The sequence below is a fragment of the Lissotriton helveticus genome, chromosome 4_1 (assembly GCF_964261635.1).
Source record: "Lissotriton helveticus chromosome 4_1, aLisHel1.1, whole genome shotgun sequence".
NCBI lineage: Eukaryota > Metazoa > Chordata > Amphibia > Caudata > Salamandridae > Lissotriton > Lissotriton helveticus.
This window is the reverse complement of record NC_136063.1, coordinates 87691710-87717543: the sequence shown is the minus strand read 5'-3', so window position 1 is coordinate 87717543 and position 25834 is coordinate 87691710. Positions and strand designations below refer to the sequence as shown.

At 49.2% G+C, this 25834-nt stretch overlaps 1 protein-coding gene across 1 annotated transcript in view; it reads right to left on the bottom strand.

Annotated features, from left to right (window-relative positions):
- Positions 1–1983: 1983 nt before the first annotated feature.
- LOC144827029 (E3 ubiquitin-protein ligase TRIM39-like) overlaps positions 1984–25834 on the bottom strand; it is a 198608-nt gene continuing 174757 nt past the window's right edge. Inside the window, exon 6 of the mRNA XM_078685495.1 lies at positions 1984–2492. Coding sequence (XP_078541621.1) covers positions 1984–2492 — 509 coding nt within the window. The remainder of the gene's footprint in view (positions 2493–25834) is intronic.

Genomic DNA, 25834 nt, shown 5'->3' with positions numbered 1-25834 from the left:
CCCGCGCATCCGAAAATCCACCATGGGTGGCAGATCCTTCTCCTTCCTGGCGGCCAAGACCTGGAACTCACTCCCCACTCACCTCCGCCTTACTCAAAACCAGAACTCCTTCAGAAAAGAACTTAAAACCTGGCTATTCGACAAATATTGAACCCCCCTTCCCCAAGCGCCTTGAGACCCTCTGGGTGAGTAGTGCGCTATATAAATCCCTGAACTTGAACTTATAATGAATATTTTTGGGGAAATACTAGCATGCATCAATACATTTTACTAAATGATGCTTCAAAGAAATAATACCTATTATTTCACAGTAATTTGGCACATTTATTTCTATATACATTTTTTTGTGAACATTTTATTTTGAAAGCAAAGAATCATCAGCCATGTCTCGCCTGCACAGTGCTTGCCCGGTGATAGTGAAATCTATTGTTTTTAATATAAACTTGAAAGGGGCTTACATCCCGCCCCCTCTATTTCCTGGCTTTTCGTTAGTTCTTGAGCTTTCCACTTTTCCTCCATTTCTATTGGCTGTAGCATATTTTCCTGCATTTACTAATGCTTGCTCCTCATCTGCTTCTCTTATCAGTTTCCCGTAGCCGAAATACTGTTAACATCCGCTTTGGTAGAGCTATTTCTTTCATAAAGTTTTGCCTCTTTCCACTTTTTTGTCTTGCAGCAGATTTATATAGTGCACTTTATCAGCCGGAGAAATTAAGTGATTTGCCCAAAATCACAGGATGTTGAGTGGCCGAGACTCTAACCGGGATCCCCCGCTTTCGAGTCAGCAGCTCAGGCCACTGCACCACTTCTTCTCCACTTTCACGATATGTGTTGTGCAATCACTGGTCCTATCTAGAATTGACTACGGTAATACCACCCTCTCAGGTACCCCCAAAGTCCACCTTGCCCCTATCAAAGCTGTTCTCTACCTTTCTGCCAGGTTGATCACTGGCTGCAAATGATTCAACTGCATCTCCCCATCCTCAAGGACCTCAAATGGCTCCCGATTGAAGGCAGATCCACCTACAAAATAGCATGCATCACCCACAAAGCCCTCCATCAAAATACCCCTTCTTACCTCACTGAAACACTCCACAAAGCGGGCTGTATCAGAACACTGAGGAGCACCAACGCTCTTACCCTTGTCCCTCCTCTACTAAAAAAGAAAACTACACAATCTCGATCTTACTCGGGAAGTGCTCCCTCTGTCTGGGATGTTCTCCCTAAAGAACTATGCTGCAATCCCTCTTACACCTCCTTCAAAAAAGATCTCAAGCTGCTTCTTCTTAACAAATACTGGAACTCTTAAGTACCTGGTCAATGATCACTCTGCCTATTGCAGCTACATCCCACCCTCCCTCTACCACTCTATTTTCTATGATCAATTGTTTATTTTCCTTGATATTATATGCTCTGTTCCTTTTATTTATGTGCCACATGTGCAAAGTGTTTATCTTATTGCCTCATTTGTACCTATGCTTTATTTCAATCTGATTCTGTAATTTAATACTGTAAAGCACTCTGATACTCCTGGGTCCAGTCAGCGCTATATAAAACCTTTAAAATAAATAAATAAATAAATACATTGTAAGGGAGCTCTTTCGGGGGATTGATAAAAACATAATAATCATCACATAGGTGAAACTGATGAATTACCAATGCTTGTTTTTATACTTGTACCACTGTCAGCCTGCAGTCCGAGCTTACAACGTTTCTTTATTGCGATCACCCTAATAATAAAGGTTTTTCATCATTGTACCATAAATAAAAGTTCTAACAGCATTAACATACTGATACAAATATTATCTTAACTGCAGACAATGCTCTTCCCAGATTCATAATGTGATACAGTACACTGGCAGCTCCTTGGGGGGTGAGGGATTCAGCTCCTACACCAGCCTCAGCTCTGCTCCTGGCGGGCTGCAGCTCCTACACCATTCCCAGCTCTGCTCCTTGGGGGTGGAGGGGGGGAGGCTGCAGCTCCTACACCAGCCTCAGCTCTGCTCCCCAGAGATAGAAGATCGGGAAGAGCCTGTGCGTGAAGTGGGCCCGAGGGAAAGTGTAAAGAAGCTCCATGGATTCTGCATTGTACAGGGACAGCCGCCCCCCCTCGTAGTCCAGATAAACACCTAGCTTTCGGGGCTCCTCACAAGGAGACAGAGGGGTCTCAGGAGAGGTGAGAGCACAATACTGACCATTCCACCTCCTCACAGCCCACACTCTCCCCTCAGGTGACCATGTGATCCGTCCCTTCCTGTTCACAGACTCTGCTGCGACCCCCACAGTCCATCCCAGCCCCTCATGCAGCAGCTGCACCTCCCAGAAATGTCTTCCAGAGGTGAAACTCTCGCTACCCAGCACACAGGCCCAGGAGGTGAACCTCTTGGGGGTGTCCAGCACTGGCTGTGGTTCGTCTGTCCCTACCACATGTCTCCCCCCTTCAGATAGGAGGAGCCGAGAATGTGCTGTGTCTGGATCCAGCGTCACCATCACTGCAAAGAAGAGATTCAGAATTAGAGATTTAATGAGCACAAAGAACGTATATTACTGTTGGTTATATTTTATATTAAGGTTATTGACACAAGGCAAAACTATCTGGACAGCACCTACCTGGAAGCATGCTGTAATGCACTAAACAGTACCTATCCTATAGGGGCACACTGTACTGCACTGTATAATAGACTGCACTAAACAGAAACTACATGGAAGGACCACACTGCACTGCACTAAACAGCACAGCAACCTTTTGTGTTGTGTGTACTAAAAATGATTTGTCAGGAGCCAAGAGGGGGGGAGGTGTTGCCCTCCTGTACAACTCACGCCTATTGGTCGAAAGGGTCCTGATGGAAAATTTAGCAGGTGCGGAAGTGATGGGTGTTAAGCTGCAATCAGGAACGGATTGTCTGCTGATTATGATAGTCTATCGTCCTCCGTGGACCACGCCTGACTTCCCTGACTTGTTCATAAGACTGGCACAGGACATTCGCTCAAGATATGACAAGGTCATGATAATGGGGGATTTTAACTACCATTGGGAGAAGGTCCCAAAAGATGGTCAGGCGTTACAGATCGATGAGGCGCTAACCTCATTAGACCTGGTTCAACAAGTAAGAGGCCCAACACATGCCAAGGGACACACCCTAGACTTGGTGTGGACGACAGTTCCTGTTCAGGACATGGTTGCGGCTCAGCCATGCGTATGGTCTGACCACTACTTGGTGAGAGGCAAGGTTTTGGCGAACAGACAGAAAACAACAACTAAAGGAGGATGGAAGGCAGTTAGGAAGTGGAATAAGATCGATGGGGAAAAAATGATAAACTTACTTCGCACCAACCCCCTTGCTAACGATCGCCCCCTTAACCCAGAGGCCCTCTGTGGGGCACTCATGGACAAACTTCAGATTGCCACAGACAAAGTTGCACCAATCTGTAGGGTGAACCGTTCGGATAGGAAACGAGGGGCCCCGTGGTACAATGAGTCACTCAGAGCTCAGAAACGGGGCTACGTAAACTGGAAAGATCCTGGCGGAAAAACTACAGTCCTGACTCTCGTAGCAACTATTTACGGGCTCTCGCTGGTTATAAGCAATCGATTATAGCCAGGAAGTCCGAGTTCTACGAGGAGAGGATTTCTTCAGCTACGAACCCTCAGAAAGAAGTCTTCCGAGTCCTTACGGAGCTCAGGAAGAACAAGGAACAGTCCCCGGACTTTAGTCAGGAGGATTGTCAGAAGTTCCAGGATTTTTTCACCAACAAAGTCATTGATTTGGTTACTGAAATTGCGGCAACCTCGCAAATTGACTGTCCACCGGTGGATGTCCCAGCCATACTGCCAATTACAATCCCGCTTTCTAATCTACCCTTGATCACTAAGGATAGTTTAGTCTCCCTCACGGGACGGGTTAAGTCCGGCTCTAGATCGGATCCATGCCCACCTGAAGTGTTTAAACTCGCACTCCCGGGCATTGAGGATGACGTGCTGAGTCTCCTGAACCTCTCTTTACAAACTGGCCAAGTGCCATCTGCCTTCAAGGAAGCTCGTCTGATCCCCTTGCTAAAAAAACCAGGGGCAGACGCAAAATGTCTGAAGAACTTCAGACCAATTTCCCAGCTACCATTCTTGGCGAAGGTTCTGGAGCAGCATGTCCTTATCACCCTCTCTGAACATTTTGAAAGTAACATGCTGCTAGAGCCGAATCAAGCAGGCTTCCGTACGAACCACAGCACGGAGCTGGTTATGTTGTCAATCGTAGATGAACTTAGGAACAGAGCAGACAAGAAAATCCCGGGGGCCCTGGTGCTGTTGGACCTCTCCGCGGCATTTGATACCGTGTGTCATGAACAACTACTGTCGCGGATGAGGGATATCGGCATTCAGGGCATAGCACTGGCATGGTTCACATCCTTCCTTCAAGGGAGGACGCAGAAAGTGCAATTAGGTGACATGCTTTCTACCGCAACCTCGATCACTTGCGGAGTCCCACAAGGGTCTGCTCTGTCACCCCTATTATTCAATATATACCTACAGCCTTTGATTCGAATGCTTAATCAAATGGACTGTCAGGTATATAACTACGCAGACGACACCCAGATCATCATCCAGCTGGAGGATAGCCAGAATGCCTTTACCAGACTGCAAAACATTCTGAGAAGCACAGCTAACTGGATGTCCGGCAACTCCCTAAAAATCAACCCGGACAAAACCGAGGTGTTGCCGATTACCATCGCTGGCAACCCTTGGTGTGATCGTTTCTGGCCTGGGGAGTTGGGCACGCCTCCAGAACCGGCGGAGGTGGTTAAGAGTCTGGGCATCAAGGTGGACAGTAAGCTGTCCATGAAAAAGCAAGTCTCAGCTGTGGTGGGCTGTTGCGTCGGCCTCCTTCGCCAACTCAGGAAAGTTTCCCCGCTGCTCTCTTTTTCCACCTTAAGGAGCGCGGTTTCTGCAATGATTTTGGCCAGGCTGGATTATGGCAATTCATTGTATATAGGACTCCCACAGGGCCTTTTAAATAGAATGCAGACGGTCATGAATGATGCTGCTAGGCTCATTTTTAAGAAACCAAGGAGTACCCAGGCATCCCCCCTCCTGCGGGAACTCCATTGGTTGCCAGTGAGGCAGAGATTAATGTTCAAGGGGCTCTGCATTGTACACAAGGCGCTTCATGGCAGAGCACCCACCTATTTGAAATCTCGTCTGTCCCTTTACAAACCAGGGAGGGCGCTTAGATCTGCTGACTCCATTTACCTGGTTCAGCCACGCTGTAGACTGACTACTGTGGGTGGACGCGCTTTTTCACATACTTTGCCAGCTATGTGGAATAAATTACCGCTGAAACTCCGCAATGAAAAGAAACTAATGCCTTTCCGCAAACAACTAAAAACTGTGCTTTTCCAGCAAGCGTGGGGTGGCCGCTAAATGTAATCTGATGCATCTTTTATTGTCTAGCTGACCCTAACAAAGCGCTTAGAGACCCCTGGGTTATAGTGCGCTATACAAGTCACAATAAATAAATAAATAAATAAATAAAGGTGCGCACTGTACCGCACACTGCACTAGACATCATCTATCTGGAAGGAGTGCACTATACACTGCAGTAGACAGAACCTACATGGAGGAGCAGAGATCTGCTTTATACACAGTTGTATTGTGGAAGGAGTATCAAAAAAGAGGCGCTACATATGGAACATGATGTGGATGTGTCAAGCCAATACAGGAGTTCATCAGTACACTGCAGTACAGAGTACAGTACAGAGTACAATGCAGAGTGCAGTGTGCTTGAGAGCTCATTGTGCTGAACAGTACACTGTACTGGATGGTGCAATACACTAGACAGCACAATATACTACAGACAACGCTGCAGAGAGTACACAGCTCTAAGTTACCCACTGTCCTACATGGGAGAATGCACTAGACAGCATACTATAATGCAGAACACACTGCAGAGTACATGGCTGTAAAGTACCCACTGTTCTGGATGAGAAACTGCTATAGAAAGCACAATTTATTACAGAGCACACTGTAGAGGGTACACAATTCTAAAGCACCCGCTCTTCTAGACGGTAGACTGCACTAGACATCTCGCTGTACTGCAGAGCACACTGCCGACAGTGCACCATGCTAGAGTGCCAATTATACTAGACAGTACACCATGTTAGAATGGTCTCTAACCACTGTAGCAGATGGTAAACTGCAAACTACACTAAACAAGCCACTGTACAAGAAACGTACAGCATATTGTACACTATACTAGACAGTCAACAATACGAGACAGTGCATTGTGCTACAATAACCACTGTACTAGATAGTACACTGTACTAGCAAGCCTACTGTAACGAACAGCACAGTTCACTGTACTGCAAGGTAGACTGCACAAGGCAGAAAGTGCAGTTTGGAAGAGTCCCCCGTGTACTAGACAGAATATTCCTGCACCAAACAGTACGCTGTGCTAGAGCACCCACTCCAGTAAACAGTACGCTACTAAATGACAGACTGTACTAGAGAGCTCTCGGTACTACTGTCATATCGTTATGCCTGACCTCTGTCTAGGGACAGGGCAGGCAGGTAGGAAGGGGCGGGGGAACCGGAAAAGGAAGCAGAAACATACAAGGGGAAACAGGTTAGTAGTAAGATGGTAGCAGGGCAATAAAGAAGCACTACCATAACGCTCCGACTCCCGAGTCTCATTTATTGAGGGGTGCGACACAGGCGACGAGGGTGGGATCCCTACACACCCACCGAAACAAAACGCAGCCCCAGCCGTCCGTGCACGGCCCTGGTGGGCGAGTCTGCAGCCCGTCACCTGACAGCGCGAAAGAGCGCGAAAAGTGAAGATCGGCGTCGGGAGCTGCCGAGAGCGTGCAAACCAGTGAGGAAAGTGCCTTAAACACGAGATCTGCAGGGGAGACAGGCAGCTTCAGCGTCCCCCACCAGGTGTGAGCGAGGAGGATTTCAGGCACCAGAAACGGCGCGAAGAGGTCACAGACGCCCAAAAATAAAAAAAACGAGCCCAGCCCAGCGAGTGAACGCAAAGGTGCAGAGAACACTGGGGTGAGTCTCGCATTGAAAAATTGAAAAGCAAGACCATTTAAAGACATTTGCAGTGAAGCAAAGCTGGAATAGAGCAAAGGTGGGAAGCAAGGCCAACAGTACAGCGTCCCGAGAGGCGGCCATTTTGAGGTCAGGCGCTGGCTATATACGCCCCATGACTTTGACATGGCGGCCATTTTGAGGTCAGGCGCCATCATATTTTCAGCCCCTGAGCCACAAAAAGGAGCGGGAAAACCCATAACCACTAGATATCAAGCCACAGGAGCTCACGAAGTGACAAGGATAAATTAAAATGTCTGTTCCTAGCTCCACAAGTACCTCCGGAGGAGCGGCGGCTCCGACCAACCCACCAGGCCCAGCTGCCCCAGGCAACCCGTTCCGGCACCCCAGGCCCAAATGGGTGTACCTTATCTGCGGCCACCAGAACCCCTGGAATTAACACCCGGCAATAGCATGGGACCCAAATGGAAGAGTTGGATTGAAGACTTTGAAGATTACATGACTGGGTCACAAGTACAGGACCCAAACAAAAGCTCATAACCTTACGAAACCTAATAGGTAAAGACGTCGCGCAGATCATTAAAGAGTTGCCGAATGCAGCCACTGCCCCTTATGATGACGTGAAGGAAGCCCTTAACAGAAGATTTCTGCATAAGCGAAACCTGGATTACGAACGTTACATGTTCAATCTAGCCACCCAAGAGAAAGAGGAGCGCATGTGTGATTTCATCGTGCGCATCAGAAGACTAGCGCGTCACTGCGAGTTTGACGACTTCAACACTGAGGACGCACTGCGACTCTGCATAATTGAAGGCTGCCAATCAGAGTCGCTACGCCGGCGACTCCTAAAGAAACACTACACCCTTGATGAGATCGAGGAACTAACGAGGATTAATGACCAGGCAGAAGATCACGCGAAGAGAATGGAGAGCCACAAGACTGAGAGAAAAGAACAAGCTTTCCGAATGCAAGCGCATAAGGACACAAGACACAAAACAGACTCCCACAGATCAAGCAAACCCACTCATTTTATGACCTCCAGGAGGACATCATCCCGACAGGAGTCACGACCCACCAAGTCCAGCAAACCAGCGTCAGCGTGCTACCGGTGCGGACTGGACTACCCTCACTCAGGACAATGCCCAGCCATTGGCCAGCGATGCCATCGCTGTGGGAGGGAAAATCATTTTGAGACAGTTTGTCAGGCCCAACGGTCAAGGCGAAGGCCTTAAAATTCCCGGCATGCCACGCGACATCATGTTCGCGCAGTAAAGGGGAGGGAAGGACGCTCCTCCAGCTCGTCGAGGTCAAGTGCCCGGTCAACAAGCTCATACCGATCACAAGGCCGATCAGCAAGCCCATATCACCCTCAAAGTCGGTCTACAAACTCATATCGATCACAGAGATCAACGTCCAGCGAATCATTATCACACACACCTATGTCACAAGACAGTGACGAATACATCTGTATGGTGTCGGACCCTGACCGCCTGAAAAGATACCCGAAACTGGACATCAAGATTGGAGATCACCCGGCCAAATTTGTCCTTAGACTCAGGGGCATCACTAAACTATATCTGCGCGCTTGAGTATCAAAACATGAAACCACGACCCAAGCTAGAGCCAGCAGCCCTCCGCATACTCACGTGGATGTCAAGGAAACCACTTCCATGCTTAGGTCATTTCCACACAACGCTGTCATTCAAAGACCGGAAGATCCCAGCCTACATCCATGTCGTGGAAGGACCAGATTTAGCCGACTGTTTGCTCAGCCTGCCGACAGCCGAAAGACTAAAACTAGTAGAACTCCTCTACATGACCGAAGATGCTCCCGACATTGTTGCGAAATTCCCAAATCTCTTCTAAGGTCTAGGGCAACTCAACCACTTCAAAGTGAAACTGCACATCGACAAACACGTGACACCCGTCGCTCAACATCATAGAAAGGTACCCTTCCACCCACAGCAAGCTGTAGATGACGAACTTCAAGACCTTCTAAAAACAGACATCATCGAGCGTACGTCAGGACCTACCCCATGGGTGTCAGCGGTCATAGTGGTCCCCAAGAAAGGACAAGACAACAAAGTACGACTATGTGTGGACATGCGCGCGCCCAACACTGCCATCGGGCGGGAACGCCATCCGGGGCCACACATAAGTGATATGATCACGCGCCTCAATGGAGCTACAGTATTCTCTAAGCTTGACCTTAACAAAGGTTATCACCAGCTGGAGCTCCATGACAAGTCGAGGTACATCCCGACGTTCACAATGCATCAGGGACTTTTTCGCTACAAGCGATTACATTTTGGCATCTCTTCAGCCGCCGAAATTTTCCAAGAGGCCATCCGGCGAGTCATACAAGGGATTCCTAACGCTTTCAATTACAGCGACGACCTGCTCGTCTTTGGGAAAGACCAAACCGAACATGACACTGCTCTGGATAAAGTATGCCATGCATTGCTGAACGCAAACCTGACTCTAAACGCCAACAAATGCGAATTTCACAAGAACACTCTGAAATTCTACGGCCACATCTTTTCTAGAGACGGAATGAAACCAGACCCGGAGAAAGTATCTGCACTGGCTGACACCCCGACACCCCGAGATGTTAGCGACCTCTGTTCCTTCCTTGGAATGGCAAGCTACTGCTCACGCTACATCAGAGACTACGCTACCATCAGCTACCCGCTAAGAGAGCTCACACATCAGGGTCAATATTTCGCGAGGTCTACTACGTGTGAACAGGCATTTGTCGAGATCAAACAGGCTGTAAGCTCATCTATTAATCTTGCCTATTTTGACACCAAGAAAAGAACAGAAATCACAGTTGATGCCAGCCCGGTAGGTCTAGGTGCCATCCTGGCACAATATCGAGAGGACTCAGATCAGCGCCACATCATTGCGTATGCCAGCCGCAGCTCCACAGACACTGAAAAAGCTTACTCCCAACCGGAGAATGAAAGCCTGGCAGTAGTGTGGGCGTGCGAACATTTCCATCTATTTGTATATGGGAAGCATTTCACCATCATCACAGACCACCAAGCACTCGTCACCATCTTTGGCAACCCCAACGCCAAGATGCCACCACGCATCTAACGCTGGGGACTACGTCTCCAGGACTACATCTATACCATTGTCCACAAGCCAGGGAAAGCAGAAAACCCAGCTGACTATATGTCCCGACACCCCCAACCAATCACTGGTGTCGCACACTCTCTGGCAGAAGAATATATCCATTTTGTCGTAGGCACCGCCTGCCCACCTACAGTCCCACTGGAAGCCATCCGGGAAGCATCAGCACAAGATCCAATCCTGCAAGATGTCATGGACCGTATACGCAACAATTCCTGGCGCCATGTCAAGGACACATCTCAAGAATCCAGTCAGCACATCCAGTACCTGATAGCATTCAAACATGTAAAAGACGAACTGTCCATCAGTGACGACGGTCTACTCCTGAGAGGGGGGAGGATTGAATCCCACAAAGGCTACGTCAAGGGGTGATCAATCTCGCCCATGAAGGTCACAGAGGCACAAGTGCCACAAAGAAGGCACTGAGGGAACATGTCTGGTTCCCCACACTGGACCAGATGGTGGAGACAACCCTCAAAGACTGCATACCATGTCAACTGGTGAGCCGTGAAGAACCACCCGCTCTCCTCCAAATGTCAGAACTGCCAGAAGGAGTATGGCAACAAGTCGCCATCGACTTCTTCGGTCCATTAGAATCAGGTCAATATATCATTGTTGTCATGGACGAGTACTCTCGATTTCCATTTGCACATCTAGTGTCATCCACCAGAGCAACCACAGTGATTCCAGTACTCGACGAAATCTTCGCAGCATGGGGCATCCCGCTGCAAGTCAAATCTGACAACGGGCCCCCGTTTAACGGCCATGAATTTACAGAGTTTGCAGAACACCTCAACTTCAAGCACCAGAAAATCAAACCGTTATGGCCTCAATCCAATGGCATGGTGGAACGCTTTATGGGGATTCTGAAAAAGGCAATTCAGCAAGCGGAGTTAACTCACCGAGACATCCAGCAAACCCTGAATGAAGTACTGCGGGCATACCGCACCACGCCGCATAGCACCACCAATCAGTGTCCGTCCACTGTGATGCTAGGAAGAACTCCCCGCACTCGCCTGCCCATAATGAACAGCACACTTCAGCCACGGACTGTAAATATTGACCATGACACATTAGTCAAAATAGACCACGAAAAGAAGCTGAAAATGAAGGAGTACGCAGATCGGCGCAGACGAGCCAGAGACACCGACATCCAAGAAGGAGACTAGGTAATGGTCCGGAGTGACCGGAGGACAAAAGCAGACAGTCGTTATCTCGCTCACCCCCTCCTGGTGAGCAGACGAAAAGGAACTATGATCACAGCAGAAGCTGACCACAAACGGATCACCAGAAACATATCACACTTCAAGAAGTGCAATCTCAACCGTCATCATGAGGCCCAGTCACGTGAAACCTCCACTGACTCAATGAGTCAAAGTGAGAACAGCGACCGAGGTCACTACAGTCCAGTGAGATCTGATAATGCCACGGATTATTACGCCAAGACACCAGAGCAACTGAACCGCCCGAGACGACAAGTTAGAAGGCCAGCACGACTCATCGAAGAAATATAAGAGACAGTAAGACTTTGTACAAAAGGGGGAGGTGTCGTATCGTTATGCCTGACCTCTGTCTAGGGACAGGGCAGGCAGGTAGGAAGGGGCAGGGGAACCGGAAAAGGAAGCAGTATTATACAAGGGGAAACGGGTTAGCAGTAAGATGGTAGCAGGGCAATAAAGAAGCACTACCATAACGCTCTGACTCCCGAGTCTCATTTATTGAGGGGTGCGACAACTAAAAAGCACGCAGCAGACAGTATACTGTGCTAGAGTACCCCCACTGTACTAGCCAGACCACTGTGCTAGAGGGCTAGCTGTACTTAACACTGATAGAGCAGTCACTGTACTTGCAGTACACTGTTCTAGACGTTACACTGCACAAGCTCACCTACTATGTTATAAGTATTTGAAGAGAACACGACTCACTCTAGAGGGTACCGTATCACCGGAGCCACGTGGGCCTAGACTAGGCGAAGAGCTATGTATTAGGTTTCTTGCGAAATTCAAGGACTGAGGCGATGGCTCTGATGAACAGAGGCAGGTTGTCGTAGGCTTCGGGAGTGAGGCAGCCGGAGGCACAACTGCTAGTTCTGCGTAAGTAGGGGATTTGTGCAAATAGGAGTCTGGCGGAGCAGAGGTGTCAGGCAGGTATGTGGAAGTTAATGCGATTGTTGATAGTAGGTGGGGTGAAGTTGTGCAAGGCTTTGTACGTGTGCATTAGAAGTTTGAAGAGTAGGTGTCAGGATGGCCGAGCGGTCTAAGGCGCTGCGTTCAGAAGTTTGAAGAGTGCTATTTGTGGATGGGGAGTCAGTGAAGGTTTTTGTGGTGGGGCTATGTGGAAACGGGGTAGGAGAGCCTGAGTGTGAGTTTGGTAGATGAGTTTTATTCTTTTAGTCTTCTGCTCAGCTGTGCTTTGATTCTTGTGTAAAGAGGGTTGCCTTAGTCCAACTTGCTGGTGATGAGCACCTGGGAGACAGTTGTGGGGGTGTTATAGGGAAGCCACTTGAAAATCTTCTCGAGAATCCCCAGTGTGAGGAAATAGAAGGCAGAGACTGCGCTCACTTGTCCTTTTATAGCGCTCTGATTTTCGACTGAGGTTCTTTGCATGGGTGGTTGGGTTGGGTGTGGGTCCGAGACCACCAGGTAGAGCCCCTTAGCGAGATGTGTTTACTGAAGATGACTTCCTCTGTTTGTCTGCATTGAGCACGAGGTAGTTTTTCATCAACCATGCAGGTGGAGGTGGTTCAGGTGTCTGTTTTGTAAGAGAGGATGAGCTTGGTGTCATTTGCGCAGGATATAACATTGATTCCATGGGTGCAAATGATGTTGGTGAGTGGGGTCACGTAGACGCTGAACAGCGTGGGTCTGAGTGAGTACTCTTGTGGAACTCGGCACAGGAGTTTGGAAAAGGCCGAAGTGAAAGGAGTCAGGCTGACCAACTGGATGCGGAATATGATGAAAGAGCAGATCCAGCAGAGAGCTGGTCCTTGAATGACGGCATCATGTGGTGTTAAATCAGGATCAGGCGGGAGATGGTATCAAAGCTGGTGACGTGGTCCAGAAAGAGGAGGGCAGTGGAGTTTCCTCTGTCTATGATCAGTGAGATGTCGTCTGTGGTATCGATGAAGGAACTTTCAGTGTTGTGATTGGGTTTGAAGTCAGGTTGAGCGGTGCGGAGTGGGCTTTTGATAATGAGGAGGGCGACTAGACGTTTGTTCATGATCTTCACCTGGGAGGGCAGGAGGAAGATGGACCGGTAATATACTAGACACTCAATCAATCAATCAATCAATCAAAGCATTTGTATAGCGCACTACTCACCCGGAGGGTCTCAGGGTGCTTAGGGGAGGGGGGGTCCGCTACTGCTCGAACAGCCAGGTCTTGAGCTGCTTCCTGAAGGCGAGGTGGTCCTGGGTCAGGCGAAGGTGGGTCGGGAGGGAGTTCCAAGTCTTGGCGGCGAGGTAGGAGAAGGACCTTCCCACTGTGGTGGCTCTTCGGATGCAGGGGACGGCGGCGAGGGCGTGACCGGTCGATCGAAGCTGGCGTTTGGGAGCGTAGAAGTTGAGGCGGCTGTTGAGGTATCCTGGGCCTAGGTTGTGCAGGGCTTTGTGTGCGTGGGTGAGGAGACGGATGGTGATTCTCTTGTTGACCGGGAGCCAGTGCAGGTCTCTCAGGTGTCCGGAGATGTGGTTGCGACGAGGGATTTCCAGTATGAGTCATGCTAAGGCGTTCTGGATCCGCTGGAGTCTCTTCTGGAGTTTGGCGGTGGTTCCGGCGTAGCGGGAGTTGCCGTAGTCCAGTCGGCTGGTGACGAGGGCCTGGGTGACCGTCTTCCTGGTCTCGGTGGGGATCCACCGGAAGATCTTGCGTAGCATGCGTAGGATGTTGAAGCACGACGAGGACACGGCGTTGACTTGTCTGGTCATGGAGAGGGAGGAGTCCAGGATGAAACCCAGGTTGCGTGCGTGGTCTGTTGGTATGGGTGCGCTGCGTAGGGCGGGGGGCCACCAGGAGTCGTCCCAGGCGGAGGGTGAGGATCCCAGGATGAGGACTTCCGTCTTGTCCGAGTTCAGTTTCAGGCGGCTGTTCTTCATCCATTTGGCTACCTCTTTCATCCCTTCGTGTAGGTTGGCTCTGGCGGTGGCGGGGGCGTTGGTGAGGGAGAGGATCAGCTGGGTGTCGTCGGCGTAGGAGATGATGTTGAGGTTGTGCTGGCGTGCGATGGCTGCGAGGGGACTCATGTAAACGTTGAAGAGGGTTGGGCTGAGCGAGGAGCCTTGAGGAACCCCGCAGATGACTTCGGTGGCTTCTGATCTGAACGGGGAAGGCGGACTCTCTGTGTCCTTCCGGCGAGGAAGGAGGTGATCCACTCCAGTGCCTTCTCCTGGATTCCGACGTTGCTGAGGCGCTGTACTAGGGTACGGTGGCAGACAGTGTCGAAGGCCGCGGAGAGGTCTAGGTCTCCGTTGTCGAGCAGGGCTCGGATGTCATCGGTTGCTGCGATCAGGGCGGTCTCGGTGCTATGGTTGGCCCGGAAGCCAGATTGCGAGAGGTCGAGGGATCCATTTGTCTCGAGGAAGGCGGCCAGCTGCTTGTTGACTGTCTTCTCGATGACTTTTGCGGGGAACGGGAGCAGCGAGATGGGTCGGTAGTTCTTGAGGTTGGTGGGGTCGGCTGATGGTTTCTTTAGTAGGGCGCTGAGTTTGGCGTGCTTCCAGCTCTCCGGGAAGGTAGCGGTGTTGAAGGAGGTGTTGATGATGTCCCGCAGGTGGGGTGCGATGACAGCGTCGGCCTTGTTGAAGATGTGGTGAGGGCAAGGGTCGGTCGGAGATCCAGAGTGGATGGAGTTCATCGTCCGGATGGTGTCTTCGGTGCTGATCGGGGTCCAGGCGCGGAGGGTGGTGGTGGGGGGCGGTGGTTCCGTCGTGGCGTGCGTCGGTTGAGTGTTGAAGCTGTTGTGTATGTCCGCAATCTTGTTGTGGAAGTAGGAGGCGAGGGAGTCGCAGAGGTCTTGCGAAGGGGTGATGTCATTGTTTCCGGCGTTGGGGTTGGAGAGCTCTTTAACGATGTTGAAGAGTTCCTTGCTGTTGTGTGCATTGTTGTCCAGTCGTTCCTTGAATGCAGTTTCCTTGGTGGTGCGGATCAGTTGGTGGTGTTTTCGGGTGAGCTGGTCGGCTGTGATCTTGTTCCAGCTTCTGCGTGGAACCTGTTGCTGTTGGTGGTGGAACGTGGTCCTGTTGAAGCTAAAGTGGACGCAGCTGTGGTCCGTCCAGTGGAGTCCGGTGGCGTGGCGATGTCCTTGCTGGATGAGAAGACGGGGTCGAGTGTGTGTCCGGCGATGCCTCCTCCTGTCTGGTTGATGCGGTCCCTTCGGATGATCTTGTAGCCGTCCGGGATGGCGATGGCGATGTCGGGCGCTGAGGAGGCGTTCATCCAGGTTTCCGTGATGAAGGCAACGTCTGGCGCTGTGTTGTCGAGCAGGTTCCAGAGCTCGACGGCGTGTCTGTGGACGGAGTGGGTGTTGAGTAGGATGCACTTCAGGTAGCTGCTGCTGTTGCTCGTCGTGGTCTTGGGCCCTGCTGGAGTGGTGCAGGATCGGATGCAGGTGAACTTGCAGGAGTTGCAGCAGAAGGGTCTGTGGGTGTGTCTCGGGGTGGCTCGGTAGCAACCCGGGAATCGGCCGGCGTTGAGTGCGTTGAGTTCGGTAGAGCTGTAGGTCCGACGGGTGGGCTGGCGGCTGCGGGGGCCAGCGGTCCTGGCACTGGGCGCAGTCCAGGCGCGGACGGGCGCAGACGGGCTTACCTTTGGCGCGCCTTCGGTGCACAATCGGCGCGCCCGCTGCGCGTGCACGCTGCGCGTACGCCCGGTCGCCATTTATGGCCAAGTGGGAGGGAGGGAGGAGCTGGGAGGCGGGAGCGGGGAGGGTACAGAAAGAAAAGGGGGCGTGGCCGCGAGTACGGCGGCAGGAAGCGAGGAGCGGGGCGGGGGGCACAGGGGCGCAGGGAGAACAACAACAGGGGAAAAAGGTACACAATACAAATTACAAGCACGAAAATTCACTGAGGACACTGGAGGTAAAAACTGGAGGTAAAAACAAAAAACAACAGAATTACATGACCACAGTCAGGCAGAGGATGCGATCCCGCTAGGGCAGCGGGGGGCGTGGCGGCAGGCTCAGCGAGGCTGAGTGCAGCAGCGGGAGGAGGGCACACGCAGCAGCTGGTGGCCGTGCGGAGCGGGGGTGTCCTGGGAGCAGGACACTGCTCTCTACTAGATGTCAGACTGCATTACAAAACTCCTGGTGCTAAACTGCACAGTGCACTAGGCCATTGTTTGCACTTGATGGTACTCAGTAATACACAGTGCACCACAGTATACGTATCAATGCACATTGCACTATGCTACACACTATTAGATGGTGCACAGCTCTAGACAGAACATCACAAAAGATCATTGTACGTGATGTTGAGCTGCACGATATATCACAAAGTACACTATTGAAATGACACACAGTATATCATTGTGTAATTTAGTGGAGGGAAAACTGTGCAAAGCTGCACTCTGCTCTAGACAACATACAATGATAGGCAGCACACTGCACTAGATGGTATAAAACTATTTACACATTGCAGTGCAGTAGAGAGAACACAGTAAGCACTACTCCTGCTTTGTTACAAAGCAGCACCCAGTGACAAAACCGGCCCCCACCCCTCTGGGGAAATGCTGGGTGCCCGCTACTACTAGTCCCGCCCTGGCTTAAAGTGTTACACAATAAACTACAATGAAATAACTCTATATTAGATAGGACATTGCACTAGAAAATACACTATACTATACAGCACATAGCTCCAGGCGGCATACAGCACTAAAGAGCACAACACAATAGACAATAAGCTATTTCACAAAATGCTGCCTCAGAAAGCATATTATACTACATGTCACACTTTTCTAGATGACTTATTGCACTACAGAGTACACTGCACTACACATTACACTATACTACACTGTCCACAGTGCTGCACAAGACAGCACACTGTAGTAAATAGTAGAATTGCCGCACGTCTCCATTCCCAGCCACATCTTTTTATCTTTAGAAAACAGCTCAGGACTTATCTGTTCCTGCACAGCTTTAATTTGAGCTCTCCACTTTTGTTGTCTTTCCCATTTCTTGGATTCCAGGGATTGAATCTCAGTTGGCTACCTCACGAGTGCGGTTGCTTCTTTCTAAAGTAGCTGACTGCGCTTTTACTAATGGTCTCAGCCAAGGCATCAGGCACCACATTGCACTAAAGAGTACACAGTGCTAGGGAGCTCACCACACTAGATGACACACTGTAATAGATGGTATACTATACTAGAAAGCACACTGCATTAGACAGCTCTCTGCACTAGACAGCTCACAGCATTAGTGGATACATTGTATTAAACAGAAAACTGTACTCGGCAGTGCACTGTACAAGGTGTCACTCCATTCAAAGATACACTGCAGTAGACAGCACATTTCACTAGAGAGCACACTGTACAAGACAGTACAACTAACAAGTACAATGTGCTCTGTAGTGCAACGTTTCATACAGTACAATGTACACAACAGTACAGTACACAAGACAGCATTAGTAAGAACACTGTACCATATGGAACTCTGCACTAGACAGCACACTGTACAAGACAGTACAGTACAGTGCAACAGGCAAGACCACTGTACTTCATGGAACACGGGACAAGACAGTACAGTGCCCAAGATAGCACTAGCAAGATCACTGAACTGTATGGACCACTGCACTAGCCGGCATACCGTACAAGCCAGCATAGGGTCCAAGGTAGCACTAATAAGAACACTACTTATGGAACACTACACTAGAGAGCACACTGTACACAAAAGCACATTGCAGAACACAGCACAAGCAGAAAATGCTCCATCGTATGGAACACTGCACTAGAGAGCTAACTCTACAAGACAGTACAATGTAATAGACAGCACAAACAAGAATACTGAACCGTATGGAGCACTGCATTAGAGAGCTCGCCTCAAAAGGCTTTAGAATGTACAAGACAGCACTAGCATGAACACTGCACACATAGAGCTTTGCATAAAAGTGTGCACTGAACAAAACAGTACAATGAACAAGACAGCACTAGCATGAACACTGCAACATATAGAACATGCACTAAAGAGCACACTGTACAAGAGGGTACAATGCACAATACTACATTAGCATAAAGTCTGCACTGTATGGGACACTGCGGTAGAGAGCATACACTACAAAGCGAGTACAGTGCAAAAGACAGCACTAGTAAAACACTGCAATGTATGGAACACTGCACTAGAGGGCACATTGTACAAGACAGTACAGTGCACACGATAGCACTAGCAAGAACACTGTATTGTGTGGATCACTGCACTATAGGGCACAGTGTACAAGGCAGTACAATGCACACGATTGGTCACATTGTTCTAGGTGATGCAGTTTACTTGAGCACTATTAATGCAGGGAGCCCTGTAACCGTACAAAGCCACTATTTCGGGTCCGATTTTCTTTTTTTTTTTAATTTCAAAGTATTTTATTAAAAGTTTTTTTATACAAGCAATTGTCATCGCTTTATCGTTACTGGATAACAGCCCAAACTGGCTGTGTTTGTCAGGGTGAGGTAAGTATTATACATATTTGGCTGTCCCCTTCCCCACTGTCTTGCTATGAGAATAAGAGTGAAAGTGAAAGGGAAAGATAGGAAATAAAAGGGAGAGAGGAAGAGTTAGTATACAAGAGGATGATTTCAGTCGTGGGTCTGTTCTAGGGATATGGGGGTATGCTTGTGGTAAAACGTTCTGTTCCGGTTGAGCTCATGGGGGTTCGTAGGGATCCAGGAACTCGTCCAGTGATGCCCACATTCCTCTGGTTGCTGGCTTCCAGAGTGAGTTCCACAGGGCTGTACTGTCTGCGCCTCTGAGGTACGTCACCCAGTTAAGCCATCCTTTGAACGTCGCCTAGGCTGTATCCTTCCATTTGGACAATATTACTTTCACTGCCGCTGTCAGAAGGAGATCTAATAGGTCCCTGTTGTGTTGTGAGTCTAGCTCCGTGGTCATAAACGCGGTGGTAAGGGTAGAGAAATCTGGCTTTAGTGTGCAACCCAGCGCTTTTTTTATGAACGTGAATGTTTTCTCCCAGAACTTTTTCATTTTGGGACAGTAAAAAATGAGGTGTGCTAAGTCCCCCTTTTTTTTGTTGCAGTTCCAGCACAGGTCGTTATCCCGGAGGCCCATTGCTGCAAGGCGAGCCGGGGTCCGGTGAGTCTTGTATAGTAGTCAGACTTTTGTCTGAGCTAGCACTGGGGAGATTTTGTTTCTTGCGGGCGAGGCCCAGAGGAGGTTGAGCTCAAGCTCTTTAAGTGCAGTGCTGAGTTGTTTTGCCCAGTATTCAGCTAGTTTGTCATTAATTTTGGTGGTGCTAGGGTGTAGTAGCTTGTATATGTGTGATACTTGGTGCCCTACTCTGTTGAGTTTCGTCATGTATTGTATTATTGATAGGTTGTGTATATCTAACTTTGCTTTGGTCAATGCTGTTCTGATCTTTAGGAAGTTGTATAGTTCGATGTCTGGTAAGTTATATTTCTCTTTCAGCGAGGAGAATGCGACTTGGCCACCTCCCTCTTCTAACTGAGCCGGGTAGGAGATACCTATTGACTTTCATGTCTCTATGGATAGGGATTTCCCCCTGTATTTAATCTTGATGTTTACCCATAGGTATTCCCACTTCGAGTTCTTTCTACTGTGCTCCATTTCCCCAACTATTTTGAGCAGGGCTATTTTTGTGTTTCTGAGTATTGGATTGGAGGTGTGTGTGTGTGTTTATTGGCTGTTAGGAGTACCAGTGGTTCCAGGTTGTTTATGATGGTGCGCTCGACTATTAGCCATACCGGCGTGTACCCCTGGAGGGGTGACAGCCAGTAGGCTCCTTGTTTTGCCAGGAATGTGGACGGTTCTGTAGTCTCCTAGGTTTAGTCCACCCAGTTTTTTGTCTAGTCTTAGTTTTTTATGCTTATTCTTGCTTTCTTGTCCTTCCATAGAAATGTATTAATCATCTTGTCTAACTTGCGGTGGCAGTCTTCAGTGAGTAGGAGTGGTAGCATGCTCAGTAGATAATTAACCATCAGGGTGATCATTATCTTGACTGTTTCTATTCTACCCCACCATGTTATAAATTTGGAGGACTGAGGGCCAGATGTAGGTCGCCAAATACCGGTCGGTAACGGCCGATTCTGTAAATTTACAGAATCGGTAAAATACCGAATCGGTAAATATACCGATTCTGTAAATCCATATGTAGGTGGCACTGTAATCAGTGCCACAGGCCCTTACCGAATCGTTATTTACCATGGAATACTATTCCATGGTAAATAACGAATTCCAGTGTACATGCACATCTGTGCATGTACACCTGTGCCATGTGGCACACAGACATGCCCTAAGGGCATGTATGTGTGTCACAGGGCACACAAGCCAGAAACAGGGGTGAAACAGGATGTCAAAGTGACACCTGTGCCCCTTGTAAAATTGGTAAATTTACCGATTCGGTAAATACCGAATCGGAATTTGCTATGGAATCCTATGGGCTTCAAGGCCCATAGGAATCAATGGCAAATACAGATTCGGTAATTACCGAATCAGTAATTACCGAATCTTACCGATTCGGTATTTTTACCGAATATTTTACCTACATAGCAATTACCAAATAGTAAATACCGAATCAGTAAAATTCGGTATTTACCATTCGGTAATTTGCTATTACCTACATCTGGGCCCAGGATTCTAGAAGTCACTTTATTTTCTCTAGTAGTGTTTTATCATTTTTATCTAGCTTGGATTTAAGGTAATTGCCGAAGTGCAGCCCTAGGTATTTGATAAATCCCGTTTGCCACGCCAGGCCTGATCCTCCCATCATTTCTTTAGTAGTGTGGATGTTGAGTGGTTTACATTCAGACTTGTCCTTGTTGAGTTTGTACCCTGAGTGGCTGGAGTACGTTCCTATAATTTCTATGAGGTCCCTGATCAGGGGTTCCAAGGCCAGCAGGAATAGCGAGGGGGATAAGGGGCAGCCCTGTCTCGTTCCACGCCGTAGGTCAAATGTGTCGGAGACCGACCCATTAACTACAATGCATGCTCTGGGGTTCCTGTACAATGCCATTACCTTCCATGTGTATGTGTCCCCAAGGTTAAATGCTTGCATGCACTGCTCTAGGAAGCCCCAAGAAACCCTGTTGAATGCTTTCTCTGCATCTAGTGTGATAGCCACCGCTGGTTCATCTGGTTTGGAGGTACGTTCAAGAATGTACCTGTACATATTTTAATGCCATTTTTTATCCAGACCCCTACCTGAGGCGAGATCACTTCGCTGCAGGCAGAGCCACGATCGGTTACTCATCTCCGCTCGTGGTTGGCGCTGGGCGCTCACCCCCACCCACCGGATCGGCCATCTTGGGAAGGGAAGGGAGACGGTCTAGTCGATCGTCCCTCCCGCCCTCCCAGACTACTTAAGGCCATACAAATCGGACGCCCGCATTGTTTGCTGTTGTTGTTCACACCCTGAGGCGGAAAGCCGGGGTTCTCAGCGCTCTCTTGCGCTTCTTTGAAATTAGAGTACTTGATTACAAATTACTCTACAACCTTTTGAGATCTGGAGAATATTTTAAAAACTGTACATATTTTAATGCCATTTTTTATCCAGACCCCTACCTGAGGCGAGATCACTTCGCTGCAGGCAGAGCCACGATCGGTTACTCATCTCCGCTCGTGGTTGGCGCTGGGCGCTCACCCCCACCCACCGGATCGGCCATCTTGGGAAGGGAAGGGAGACGGTCTAGTCGATCGTCCCTCCCGCCCTCCCAGACTACTTAAGGCCATACAAATCGGACGCCCGCATTGTTTGCTGTTGTTGTTCACACCCTGAGGCGGAAAGCCGGGGTTCTCAGCGCTCTCTTGCGCTTCTTTGAAATTAGAGTACTTGATTACAAATTACTCTACAACCTTTTGAGATCTGGAGAATATTTTAAAAACTGTACATATTTTAATGCCATTTTTTATCCAGACCCCTACCTGAGGCGAGATCACTTCGCTGCAGGCAGAGCCACGATCGGTTACTCATCTCCGCTCGTGGTTGGCGCTGGGCGCTCACCCCCACCCACCGGATCGGCCATCTTGGGAAGGGAAGGGAGACGGTCTAGTCGATCGTCCCTCCCGCCCTCCCAGACTACTTAAGGCCATACAAATCGGACGCCCGCATTGTTTGCTGTTGTTGTTCACACCCTGAGGCGGAAAGCCGGGGTTCTCAGCGCTCTCTTGCGCTTCTTTGAAATTAGAGTACTTGATTACAAATTACTCTACAACCTTTTGAGATCTGGAGAATATTTTAAAAACTGTACATATTTTAATGCCATTTTTTATCCAGACCCCTACCTGAGGCGAGATCACTTCGCTGCAGGCAGAGCCACGATCGGTTACTCATCTCCGCTCGTGGTTGGCGCTGGGCGCTCACCCCCACCCACCGGATCGGCCATCTTGGGAAGGGAAGGGAGACGGTCTAGTCGATCGTCCCTCCCACCCTCCTCCCTCTATCCATGGATAAAAGCACCCGCACTGCCCGTCCGCGCAGCGGGCGGGCGCAGCGGGCGCGCCGGCGGCGCGCCGAAGGCGCGCCAAAGGCAAGCCCGTCTGCGCCCGTCCGCGACCGGACGGGACCAGGGGCCACCCCCCCTGCACAAACCAGTGAGGCAACTACCCGGCCTATACGGTATGACTCTTACACCCTAAAAAATCTAATGTCACCCCCCCTTACTCCCTGTCTGCATTCAATTCACCCGACCATGGCCACAGGTAGATGTTCCCATTGTAGCTATACATTTACTAGCCTTTGTGCTAGTGCTCATAGCATCAAAAACTACAAAATGTATCTCGTGAACTGTCGCTCCTTAGTTAAACACGCAGTACAAATGGCGCTACTCCTAGAAGAAACTAGCCCTGATGCTATATTTCTAACAGAAACGTGGCTTAAGGACACGCCAGACCCCGATATTACTGCCCTTATGCAACTGGGATATGCCCTCCACAGAGTGGATAGGCCACAGGGGAGAGGAGGGGGACTAGCTATTCTCGTAAAAAACCCCTATCAATGCAGGATCAGCCCGTCTTTAATTTCTAACTGTGAGAGCATGCATTTCGCATTAGATTTTAATCCGACCTCAACTTTCTCAGGAATCTTGATCTACCGCCCCCCTCATCATATAGGAGATTTCCTAGACTCGCTCCACTCAAACATCGCTGAATCAGTGATCACCTGTCCTAATTTCTCGATTTTGGGAGATGTTAATATTCATTTGGATGACCCCAGTAATACGACGGCTAGGTCCATAGTAGACAATCTGGCAGCCCTTCAAATTACTCAGAAGGGCTTCCAGCCTACCCATGAGAAAGGCCATCTCTTAGACTGGGTATTCAGTAATGACCATAGGCTAGAGGTAGGGACACCACTGCCCCTAGCCTGGACTGACCACCTCCTGGTCCCAATACAATGGACAGTAGCTGCCCCAGCACTAGCCCTTACGCGCTCTACTCAGAAAGGGAGAGAATGGTCAAAAATATCGGTAGACCAGTGGATCGAATCTTTATCTCCAGCTCCCTCCCAAATGGGAACCGATCCCACACTACTTTATGATACCTACACTAACTGGCTGTGCACAGCTCTTGACTCGGTGGCACCTTTGAAAATCCTCAAAGGAAAAACCAAATCAAAGAACTCCCCATGGTACACCCCTCAACTTAAAGAGCTGAAAAGAGGCTGTAGGAAACTGGAACGCATATGGCGAGTTTCCCATAATAATTTGGACAAACTTAGCTACCAAGAAGCAATTAAAAAATATAAAACAGAAATAAGCAATTCAAAAGCCGTGTATTTTGAAAGTTTAATTGCTAGCGCCTCAAATTCATCCAGGGAAATTTTTAAAATTGCTAAATCCCTCATAGACACCCCCACTACTTCTCCTGACCCCAGCAAAATCCAACTACGCTGTGATAGTCAGGCAGAATACTTTTATAATAAAATCCAGAATATCATTGCCACATTTGAACCAGCCAAAAACCTTACTTCAACACAGCTGGTGTCTTGCACGTTGAATGAGTTCCCTCTACTCAACGAGGAGCTATTAGACACTCTCATGCAAAAAGTTAAATCTGGCTCACCCATTGACCCGGCACCCCCTTTTCACCTACTTAAAATCAAGGAGACCATCAGTCCTATAATCCTTAAAATCTTAAACTCCTCCATTGCCACAAGCACAGTCCCAACAGCATGGAAACGTGCCCAAGTCAAAGCACTCTTAAAAAAACCCACCTTGGACCCCAATAACTTGGCCAATTATCGCCCTATCTCGCTCCTCCCCTGGATCAGCAAATTGCTGGAAAAACATATTAATGCCTCTGTTACCCAATACCTGGAACATAACCTCCTGCTCCACGACTCCCAAGCAGGCTTCCGCCCTAAATTAGGCACAGAAACGGCCCTGCTGACTGTGACGGAGCTGGCTAGGAAACAGATGGATCAAGGCGGCACTGTAGCAATTATGTTGCTAGATCTCAGTGCCGCCTTCGATACCGTCAATACTAGCATCCTCCTTGACCGCTTGCGTCATATAGGAATTTCAGGGAAGGCCATAATATGGCTTCAATCTTTTTTGGAGGAACGTTCCTTCGAGGTAGTCGAGAACGACGCCCGCTCAAAAACTTGGCCCCTTGAGCAAGGTGTACCACAGGGCTCGTCTCTGAGCCCTACCCTATTTAATGTATACCTTCAACCTCTGGCGGACATCGTGCGTTCGTTCGGCCTAGATATAGTAACCTATGCCGACGACACACAACTTGTGGTATCCATGAACCAGCTAAACACCTCTCCCCCTAATCTTATGAATTGTCTGGCAGCAATAAGTCACTGGATGACCCTCTCACACCTAAAGCTCAACGGTGAGAAGACGGAGCTTATGTTTCTGGGTAACTCACCAACCCCGAGCTCCTCGCTAGAGTGGCCCCCTAATATGGGGACCCCACCCCAACCCAAAACCCAAATAAAGAGCTTAGGTATGTGGTTGGACACAAAGTTGGATTTTAAGCAACAAGCCACCACTCTATCTGCCATCTGTTTTGGCCTAATGCGTATGCTCAGGAAGGTGTTGCCTCTTCTTCCCTTCCAGGCACGAAGGATTATGGTGCAGGCCATTATCCTGTCCCGTCTGGACTATGGAAACTCATTGTACCTAGGAGCCCCTAGTTCCACTACCAGAAGACTGCAGATTACCCAGAATGCAGCGGCTCGCCTTCTTCTCAACCTGGGCCGGCGAGACTCAGGCACAGCCGCACTCAGGAAACTGCATTGGCTGCCCATCAAAGCCAGAGTCGTGTTTAAATCTATGTGCATTATGCACAAAGCTATGTGGAAAACTGGCCCAGCCATGGTTTGCTCCTTTGCAAACCCTTACCTCCCTAAACGTAGCTTGAGATCCAGCTCAGCCTTCCTGGCTACCGTTAATAGAATTAATCGGGCAAGATGGGGAGGACGCTCCTTCTCTTGGAATGCCGCTAAGGCCTGGAACTCCCTGCCTGACACTC